This window comes from Oryctolagus cuniculus, chromosome 1 (genome assembly GCF_964237555.1).
Source record: "Oryctolagus cuniculus chromosome 1, mOryCun1.1, whole genome shotgun sequence".
In the NCBI taxonomy this organism is placed as follows: domain Eukaryota; kingdom Metazoa; phylum Chordata; class Mammalia; order Lagomorpha; family Leporidae; genus Oryctolagus; species Oryctolagus cuniculus.
The window spans coordinates 116,879,888-116,891,366 of NC_091432.1; the positions used below are offsets into that span (position 1 = coordinate 116,879,888).

Genomic DNA, 11,479 nt, shown 5'->3' on the forward strand with positions numbered 1-11,479 from the left:
ACCTTATAGTAAAGTGTCTGGGAAACTATAGACTATCAGAGATGTCCTCCTGTAAACGAGAATGTATGGATGTTTTCTGCCCTAAAGCAATGCTCTCTTTCTTACTATTCATCACTGGGCCTTGAAGTATCTGGTATAGTAATAGATATACAAGTCAGAAATAGGAAGTGAAGAATCAGATGAATGAGAGGAAGAGGTAAGAGACATATTCCAACTACTCAAGTTCATCAGCAGGCAAGCTTGTACCTCAAGTACTCCAACTCTCTATATTCTAGTAAGGAAAGGAAGAAGTACTTGTCATTATTCAGTTCATGCAGACAAAAGAAAGAGAGACTCGAAGGTTGGAGGGGGAAGTGGGGATGTAGCAGTACATTCAGATCCCAGATCTCATGAAGCAATGGAGAATTTATCTGAATTCTGCCAATCTTAGTCCCCTTCTATGGATGGGAGTTTCAAGAAGACAGCTACATTCTTTGTGAGTGACATTTTGCTTCCTGTCTGTCCAGAGTTTCAACAAAGAGAATGCTGGCTGGAAACAACTCCTTGGTTGCCGAATTTATTCTTGCTGGATTGACGGATCGTCCAGAGCTACAACAGCCTCTATTTTACCTGTTTCTAATGATCTATATTGTCACCCTGGTGGGCAACTGTGGCTTGATCACTCTGATTGGTCTAACTTCTCACCTCCACACCCCTATGTATTATTTCCTCTTCAACCTCTCCTTCATTGACCTTTGTTACTCTTCTGTTTTCACCCCCAAAATGTTGGTGAACTTTCTATCAAAGAAGAACATCATCTCCTATGTTGAGTGCATGACTCAGCTGTTTTTCTTTCTCTTTTTTGTTATCTCTGAATGCTATATGTTGACCTCAATGGCATATGATCGCTATGTGGCCATCTGTAACCCCCTGCTGTATAAGGTCACCATGTCCCATCAGCTGTGTTCTGGGCTGGCTTTTGCTGCATATGTGATGGGACTTGCTGGAGCCACTGCCCACACAGGGTGCATGCTTAGACTAACCTTCTGCAATGCCAATGTCATCAACCACTACTTTTGTGACATACTCCCTCTTCTCCAACTTTCTTGCACCAGCACCTATGTCAATGAGGTGGTAGTTCTCATTGTTGTGGGCATTAATATCACAGTACCCAGTTTCACCATCCTCATTTCTTACATTTTCATCCTCACTAGCACTCTTCATATCCAGTCTACTCAAGGACGATCCAAAGCCTTCAGAACTTGTAGTTCTCACATTATTGCTATTTCCCTCTTCTTTGGATCAGCAGCGTTCATGTACCTTACATACTCTTCTCCTGGATCTAAGGACCAAGGAAAAGTTTCTTCTGTTTTCTACACTAATGTAGGACCAATGCTCAATCCTCTGATTTATAGTTTGAGGAACAAGGACGTCAAAGTTGCAATGAGGAAAGCCCTAACTAAACTTCAGATGAGAAATCTGTTATAATTAGACGTATTAAAACATCATAGAACTCAATTTTTAATTGGTGTTTTTCATGAAGACATCTTACTCAAAACCATATTATATTTACAGGAAGTATTATGTGTGGTTTAGTAGAATTGTCTGTGAAAATCCAAACTTTCTCATCTAAACACTAAATGCCCACTATAATAGAAGGATTCTCCTGGTTATCAGTTTTGTTGATGGTATCAGCAGTTTGATTTGCTGAAATGTCTTCATTTCAATATATATTTTAAATAATAACTTGTCCTTTTTTCATTTCCTTGCCTTTTTCTGATTTTCCTTGGTTCCATTGAGAATAATGTCTCACATTATTCACATGGACCTGCTGCTGAGAACACCTATCAGCCCATATAATATTGAAAATAATAGGAATAGCTCCAACTTTCATTACCAATTCAGTAGTAACAGAGGATGATTCAAGAACACGTGTATTCTAGAGTGCCAATAAGGGGCAGAGAAGTTTATCTGATAAAATTGGCATCCATTAGCATCTAAAAAGCTGTCAGATATTTTGAAAAAAGCATATAGGTCTCACTGTGCATTTTTTAAGAATAACTTATAAGATAACACTTCATATTATTTGAGTAGAAATATTTTAGCCAATACTTTACTCATCCAATGATGTTTTTCGTGAAAGCTATGTATATATTTATAATAAACTGTATTCATATATTTTATAATCTTACTGAAACTGTCTGATGAATGAGATGCAAATCATCTTGAACACAGGTGCTTTATTTCCTTTTACTTCTCAAATGTTTTTCCTGTTTTTAATATTTGGATACTGTGAATACTGTCTAGATAGCACCAATAAAATGACCATTAATAGTTATAAAATAATAAATAAAAACAGCAGTAATAATTTTAGTGACATAAGCCAAGCACCAAAAGATATATTCATATGATCTCACTCATATGTGGAGTCTTAAAAAAAATAAGTCGGCCCGTGCCACAGCTCAACAGGCTAATCCTCCACCTGTGGCGCTGGCTACCGGGTTCTAGTCCTGGTAGGGGTGCTAGATTCTGTCCCGGTTGCCCCTCATCCAGGCCAGCTCTCTGCTATGGCCCATAGTGCAGCGGAGCATGGCCCAAGTCCTTGGGCCCTGCACCTGCATGGGAGACCAAGAGAAGCACCTGGCTCCTGGCTTCGGATCAGTGTGATGCGACGGCAGCAGCACACCGGCCGTAGCGGCCATTTGGGGGGTGAACCAACGGCAAAAGGAAGACCTTTCTCTCTGTCTCTCTCTATCTCTCACTATCCACTCTGCCTGTCAAAAAAAAAAAAAGGCATTAACTCATAGAAGTCAAAAATATAATTGCTGCTACCAGAGACTAGGAAGGGAATTGGGAAGGAGGGTTTGGGAAATGTTGATTGACAGGTACTAAGTTATAGCTAGACAGGAATAAGAAGTTTTGGGGTTCTATTGCACAGTCAGTGGAAGATCAAAAATTTACCGTATAGTTTGCTATCTCAAAAGATAGAAGTTTTGCTATAGATTCCTACACAGAAGTGTCAAATGCTTAAAAAAAGTTAATATATTTACACTGATTGGACATTACATAATGTATACATGTAACAAAAGCATCACCTAGCATCCCATAAAGATGTATAATTTTGATATGTCTTAAATTTTTTGAAATAAAAATTAAATGATATGAAGTAAAATATAACATAAAAATAACAGTAGGCACGAATCAGAATAAGGTTGACATTTAGCTTTTTATTTGGAGTTGGTTGTGGCAGCCTGACAGACGAGCCATTCAGGCCTTTTCAGAGCACCAGCTGTGGCGTGCATCATGGACTAAGAGCCCATAGCACACACTCCTCTGTGCCCACCACACTCTTCACCACACTTCATGATTACTCTGAGACACACCCAGCCAATGACTTAGCATGGTGGGTAGGGCTTACTTGGTCTGGCCAATATGTGTCTGGCATGAGTGTCTTATCTGATTTATGAATAATCAAAGTATAATCTAATAAATGGACAAATTAAATAGGTGCACAATCCTAAAGGAAGGCAGGCAAATGTCCCATAAACACAAACAGATGTGCTTCCTTGCTGCATCTTCTCAGGGGCATCGTCAGCAGCAGGGGAGCCCTCCGTTACAGTTCTGCCAGCCTCCCTCACAGCATTGCCCAGGCTTTGCTCCTCAAGTGGCTCAAGCACTTGTGAGGCTTCACTGTTGGTCTCCTACTTTTTGGCTTCAGCAACCTTGGGTGCAGCCCTTCCTTCAGCAGTGTAAGTGCCAGCTGTGTGGTGACTCCAAACTGTCAGTAATCCAGTCACTAACCCTATAAAACTTCTTCTCTGAGGGTCTAGAATTGGGTCATGCTTCCTCTTTCTTTGCACCAGCCTGGGAGTGATAGCTTTTTTCGGCAGTTTTTAGTATTTATATTTTTTTAGTGTCAACTTGTCACTCTTTCTCTCTTGCAATATCTGTGTAGCTAATTCTCTGTATTAATATTATTGATAGAAAACATGGAATTCTAAGCTTATTGGCCTGGACATTTCATGATATAGGAATTACATTTGATGCAGTTTTGATGGACTGTCTTGCTGGTGTCACAATTAGCATGTGCCAAATCCTGTTGATAGAGTTTGCAAAAAATACCCATTTGCCTGTAGTCTTTTCTGATAAAATTAGATTTAAAAGGACTTTATTTTTCTCCAAATTATACTTCAGTTCAGTCTAGGAATTCTGGTGATTCTCTTTTCACTGCATAAGAAAGTCCACATGAGATTATCACTCAGAAGAACTAAGCAGAAGAGAATGTGGGAAGCGAGACACACCTCATGAAGTGACTTAACCCTGCCCTGGCCATTGTAGGCATTTGGGGAGTGACCCAGTAGGTGGAAGATTTCTCTCTAGGTATCCCTTCCTCTCTGTCTGTAACTCTGCCTTTCAAATTTATAAGTAAATCTTTTTTAAAACATTCAGATTTTGTGTCATAGCCAAAAGAATTTTAGCTATTTTTACCCATTTATTAAGATGGCAGTGGGTCAACAAATTCCTGGAAACATTATTTAAGAAAATGAAATTTACTAAATGAAAGTTAAAAAAAAAGAAAATGAAATTGAGTCCTAACAACTGATTGCAGTGGGATGAGATTTTTACTAATAAAATTTGGGGAGGAAAACCAGCTGAAAAAGGAACTACAGAAATGAAAATTATCGTATGTGATGGATTAGCTGTGCATAGTTTTTTTTTTTTTTTTTAAGATTTATTTTTACCTGAAAGGCAGAGTTACAGAGAGGCAGAGGCATACACACACACACACACACACACACACAGAAGATGTAATCCAAATATCTCATGTGGGAAGCAGAAATCCTACTACTTGAGCCATCACTTCTGTCTCAAACGGACTGTGTTGACAAGAAGTTGGAGTAAGGAGCCAGATCCAGGAATTGAACCCATGCACTCTGATGTGTAGGACATCCATGTCTTAACTACTATGCTAAATATCTTCCTGGAGAACATTTTTCTCATTACAACTGGTGTGTAATGTGTGTATTGGGGTTGAAGGAAGAGGATACTACTGGCATCTAAGGACAGAAACCAAGGGTGCTATGTGTCCTTAGTACACAGGAAAGCCTGACAACAGGAAACCATCTAGTTAAAAGTGTCGACACAGGGGCAAGATGGCGGAATAGGAAGGGAGCACACTGATAGTCCGGGGAAAGATAGTTTAATAAAAGTGGAGATACTGCAGGTTCAAGGAAGAGTAGGGAAGGAAACAGCAGAAGAAACTCTTCCGGAACGAGTGATTCTCAGCGGACCTGCGTGGAGAGCGTGGGAGCCCACAGTTCGGGACACCACCGGCAGACTGAACACACCAGCGCTGGAACACGAGGTGAGCCGAACCTCAATAGCCCGAGACACTGGCAGGCAAGCGGAGAGAGGAGACTAGAGGGAACGACCCCCGGGGGGGGGGGGGGAAGTTCACCAGGCTAACTGGAAGAGAGAGAGAGAGAGAGAGAGAGAGAGAGAAAGGTGACTGGTACGGACACGGGTTTCTCTCTCTCCGCTCACATCTCAAGGGCGAGCAAGACAAAGAGCAGGCGCCATCTTGGACATACGTCATAAGCAGAGTGACCTCAGGTCTGCACCGGCCCTGAGCCTAGCAGAAAAACCTGACTCTGGGTGGGGCGAATTAACAGGAGATTAGGACCCAGCAGATTTGTGGTGCTACTGAACTGAGACTGTGAAAAAAGAGACGGTGGGGGAGAGAACTCACGGAATTCACATGAGTACTCTCGAGAGACGCTACAATTCCGTAACTTTGGCAACCTAGTGGGAGACTGAAGGAGAATTTGAGCCCACTCTGAGGGCCGAACAGATTCCCTGTGTGGTCTTTGGGAAAGAGCTTCTGATCTCTGGCTCCTGTGGGTATATCATTTGCCTGCTAACTACCTCCAACTTCGTTCAGCTGTGCGGAATTACTTCCCTTTTGAATCAAAAAAAGAAAGAGAGAGAGAGAGAGAGATTTACCACGCCTAACCTGGGAGTGTCACCTTTGGCACACCAAACAGAGCTCTCAGGCCACACCCATCTCAAGCCCTAAGGCTCCATCAAAAACAGATAGTCCACTTAATCTAGAGTCATAGTATAACAAGAAAAAGCACCACAGTGAAGAAACCAAATATCTCCAATATGCCAAATAACAAATGCAAAAACCAAGGTAATAAAATCAAGGAAGTCACCATGACGCCCTCAAATGAAAAAGACACCCCAATTCAAGATTATGAAGATGATGACATAGAAGAAATGCAAGAAGCAGATCTCAAAAAATTGATAAAAACATTAAGAAGTTCTCAAAAACAAATTCTTGAACTACAGAAATCCTTAATGGACAAGATAGAAAATCTCTCTCGTGAAAATGAGATATTAAAGAGGAATCAAAATGAAATGAAACAACTAGTACAACAGGAAACTGTGATAGTGACTGAAGTGAAGAATTCAATAGATCAAATGAAAAACACAATAGAGAGCCTTACAAACAGAATGGGTGAAGCAGAAGAGAGAATATCGGACTTAGAAGACAGAGAACAGGAAAGGATACAGTCAGACCAAAGAAAAGAAGAGGAAATTAGAAATCTAAAACATATTGCCGGGAATCTTCAGGATACTATTAAAAAACCCAACATTCGGGTTCTAGGAGTTCCTGAAGGCATGGAGAGGGAGAAAGGAAAAGAAGGCCTTTTTAGTGAGATATTAGCAGAAAATTTCCCAGGTTTGGAGAAGGACAGAGAAATCCTAGTATAGGAAGCCCACAGAACCCCTAATAAACACGACCAAAAGAGGGAATGGTGAGATATAGCCCAGGTACTAAGAGAGAACAACTGCCAGCCCAGAATATTATATCCTGCAAAGCTATCATTTGTGAATGAAGGTGAAATAAGGACTTTTCATAGCAAACAGAAATTGAAAGAATTTGTTGCCACTCGTCCAGCACTGCAAAAGATGCTTAAAGATGTGTTACACACAGAAACAAAGAAACACGGTCATCAATATGAAAGAAGGTAAAGGAAGGAAACCAAGGAAGGAAACCTCACAGCAAAAGATCACAGGGAATTCAAAGCATATATTAGAACTTATCTTTGGCAAATGGCAGGGCAAAGTTACCACTTATCATTAGTCACATTGAACGTGAATGGCACCGGTTTATCTAAAAGATTTATTAACGGACTTAAAGGGAGACTTAGACCCCAATACAATAGTACTGGGGGACTTCAATACTCCACTCTCAGAAATAGACAGATCAACAGGACAGAAGATCAACAAGGAGACAGTAGATTTAAATGACACTTTAGCCCAAATGGATCTAACAGATATCTACAGAACTTTCCATCCTACAGCTAAAGAATTTACATTCTTCTCAGCAGTACATGGAACCTTCTCTAGGATTGACCATATACTAGGCCATAAAGCAAGTCTCAGCAAATTCAAAAGAATTAGAATCATACCATGCAGCTTCTCAGATCATAGAGGAATGAAGTTGAAAATTAGCAACTCAGGAATCCCTAGAGCATACACAAACACATGGAGATTGAACAACATGCTCCTGAATGAACAATGGGTCATAGAAGAAATTAAAAGAGAAATCAAAAATTTTCAGGAAGTAAATGAGGATAACAGCACAACATACCAAAACTTATGGGATGCAGCAAAAGCAGTGTTAAGAGGAAAGTTTATATCAATAGGTGCCTACATCAAAAATTGGAAAGGCACCAAATAGATGAGCTTTCAATTCACCTCAAGGATCTAGAAAACCTACAGCAAACCAGACCCAAATCTAGCAGGAGAAGAGAAATAATTAAAATCAGAGAAGAAATCAACAGGATTGAATCAAGAAAAACATTACAAAAAATCAGCCAAACGAGGAGCTGGTTTTTTGAAAACATAAACAAAATTGACACCCCATTGGCCCAACTAACTAAAAAAAGAATAGAAAAGACCCAATTCTATAAAATCAGAGATGAAAAAGGAAACGTAACAACAGACACCACAGAAATAAAAAGAATCATCAAACAATCATCAGCAAACAGGGAAACCCATCAGAAATGGATAGATTCCTGGACACATGCAACCTACCTAAATTGAACCAGGAAGACATCGAAAACCTAAACAGACCCATAACTGAGACAGAAATTGAAACAGTAATAAAGGCCCTTCCAACAAAGAAAAGCCCAGGACCAGATGGATTCACTGCTGAATTCTACCAGACATTTAAAGAAGAACTAACTCCAATTCTTCTCAAACTATTCAGAACAATAGAAAAAGAGGGAATCCTCCCAAATTCTTTCTATGAAGCCAGCATCACCTTAATTCCTAAGCTGGAAAAAGATGCAGCACTGAAAGAGAATTACAGACCAATCTCCCTGATGAACATAGATGCAAAAATCCTTAATAAAATTCTCGCCAATAGAATGCAACAACACATCAGAAAGATCATCCATCCAGACCAAGTGGGATTTATCCCTGGTATACAGGGATGGTTTAATGTGCGCAAGACAATCAATGTAATACACCACATTAACAGACTGCAGAAGAAAAACCATATGATTATCTCAATAGATGCCGAAAAGCATTTGATAAAATACAACACCCGTTCATGATGAAAACGCTAAGCAAACTGGGTTTGGAAGGAACATTCCTCACTACAATCAAAGCAATCTATGAAAACCCCCAGCCAACATCCTATTGAATGGGGAAAAGTTGGAAGCATTTCCACTGAGATCTGGTACCAGACAGGGATGCCCACTCTCACCACTGCTACTCAATATAGTTCTGGAGGTTCTAGCCAGAGCTATTAGGCAAGAAAAAGAAATTAAAGGGATACAAATTGGGAAGGAAGAACTCAAACTATCCCTCTTTGCAGATGACATGATTCTTTATTTAGGGGACCCAAAGAACTCTACTAAGAGACTATTGGAACTCATAGAAGATTTTGGCAAAGTAGCAGGGTATAAAATCAATGCACAAAAATCAAGAGCCTTTGTATACACAGACAATGCCATGGCTGAGGAAGAACTTCTAAGATCAATCCCATTCACAATAGCTACAAAAACAATCAAATACCTTGGAATAAACTTAACCAAGGACGTTAAAGATCTCTACGATGAAAATTACAAAACCTTAAAGAAAGAAATAGAAGAGGATACCAAGAAATGGAAAAATCTTCCATGCTCATGGATTGGAAGAATCAATATCATCAAAATGTCCATTCTCCCAAAAGCAATTTATAGATTCAATGCAATACCAATCAAGATACCGAAGACTTTCTCAGATCTGGAAAAAAATGGTGCTGAAATTCATATGGAGGCACAAGAGACCTCGAATAGCTAAAGCAATCTTGTACAACAAAAACAAAGCCAGAGGCATCACAATACCAGATTTCAGGACATACTACAGGGCAGTTGTAATCAAAACAGCATGGTACTGGTACAGAAACAGATGGATAGACCAATGGAACAGAATTGAAACACCAGAAATCAACCCAAACATCTACAGCCAACTTATATTTGATCAAGGATCTAAAACTAATTCCTGGAGCAAGGACAGTCTATTCAATAAATGGTGCTGGGAAAACTGGATTTCCACGTGCAGAATCATGAAGCAAGACCCCTACCTTACACCTTACACAAAAATCCACTCAACATGGATTAAAGACCTAAATCTACGACCTGATACCATCAAGTTACTAGAGAACATTGGAGAAACCCTTCAAGATATTGGCACAGGCAAAGAATTTCTGGAAAAGACCCGGGAGGCACAGACAGTCAAAGCCAAAATTAACTATTGGGATTGCATCAAATTGAGAAGTTTCTGTACTGCAAAAGAAACAGTCAGGAGATTCTGTAATTAATACACAGTTATTCTTAAGTGTTGAAATTTAACTGAAATGTGATCCCTGTTAAACATAAGAGTGGGAATAAGAGAGGGAAGAGATGTACAATTTGGGACATGCTCAAGCTGACTTGCCCCAAATGGTAGAGTTAGAAACATACCAGGGGATTCCAATTCAATCCCATCAAGGTGGCATGTACCAATGCCATCTCACTATTCCAAGTGATCAATTTCAGTTCACAATTGATCATAATGAAAGGACTAAGAGTCAAAGGGAGCACATAAACAAGTCTAGTACCTGCTAACACTAATCGATAGAATAAATAAAGGGGAGAGTGATCCAACATGGGAAGTGAGATACTCAGCAGACTCATAGAATGGCAGATGTCCTAAATAGCACTCTGGCCTCAGAATCAGCCCTAAAGGCATTCGGATCTGGCTGAAAAGTCCATGAGAGTATTTCAGGCATGGAAAGCCAAGACACTCTGGCAAAAGATCTCTGTGAGTGAGATCCCAGTGGAAAGAACAGGTCTTCAAAGAAGGAGGTACCTTTCTCTGAAGGGAGGAGAGAACCTCCACTTTGACTATGACCTTGTCTAAACAAGATAAGGGTCGGAGAACTCAAGGGGCTTCCATAGCCTTGGAAACTCATGACTGGAGCATAGGGAGATTACTGATGCCATAGACAGGAGTGTCAATTGGTAAAGTCAACAACAGGAGTCACTGTGCACTTACTCCTCATGTAGGATATCTGTCCTTAATGTGCTGTGCATTGAGATTTAATGCTATAATGAGTACTCAAACAATATATTTCACTTTGTGTTTCTATGGGGGTGCAAACTGTTGAAATCTTTACTTAATGCATACTAAACTGATCTTCTGTAAAAAAAAAAAAGAAGAAATTATCAATTCCCAACTTGACTCTCGCTGGGATTAAACATGACAATAGGTCTGATCTGATTTCATCATCATTTAAAAAAATCATCTATTATTTTTCACTTTATGTTTCTGTGTGGGAGCAAACTGTTGAAATCCTTACTTAATGTATACTAAGCTGATCTTCTGTATATTAAGATAATCGAAAATGAATCTTGATGTGAATGGAAAGGGAGAGGGAGTGGGAAAGGGGAGGGTTGTGGGTGGGAGGGGCGGTATGGGGGGGAAGCCATTGTAATCCATAAGTCGTAATTTGGAAATTTATATTCATTAAATAAAAGTTAAAAAAAAAATAAAAGTGTCAGTAGTGCCAAAGCTGAGAAATCCTGGTTTGCATGAATATAGAGGACAAACAGAGAAAGAGATACTTATAACCCACTGGGCTGTTTTCACGGTTCAGGCACATAGCATTACTTTATGTTAATTATTTCACTTAATTCCTATAATAACCCAATGATACACTTCTCTTATTAACTCCATTACTAATATGCACAGGTGTATGTGTGTGTGTGTGTGTGTGTATGTGTATGTGTGAGAGAGAGACAGAGAGAGACTTTACACTTAGATACAATCTTACAATGTTACAGATTTTAATAAACCCTGTTCTTTGTCTACCCGGATATATGTGTGTATATATTACATATATAGAACATATACAATATACACATATTATATTGAATATAATATATACATATATTACTTA

The 11,479-nt window shown here is 39.5% G+C and overlaps 1 protein-coding gene across 1 annotated transcript; it reads left to right on the forward strand.

Moving 5' to 3' along the window:
- The first annotated feature begins 513 nt into the window (after positions 1 to 513).
- LOC100350378 (olfactory receptor 8B3) lies at positions 514 to 1,467 on the forward strand. Its single transcript, XM_008267022.3, has one exon. The coding sequence runs from the start codon at positions 523 to 525 to the stop codon at positions 1,465 to 1,467; it is 945 nt and encodes a 314-aa protein (XP_008265244.2). The 5' UTR covers positions 514 to 522.
- The last annotated feature ends 10,012 nt before the right edge of the window (positions 1,468 to 11,479 follow it).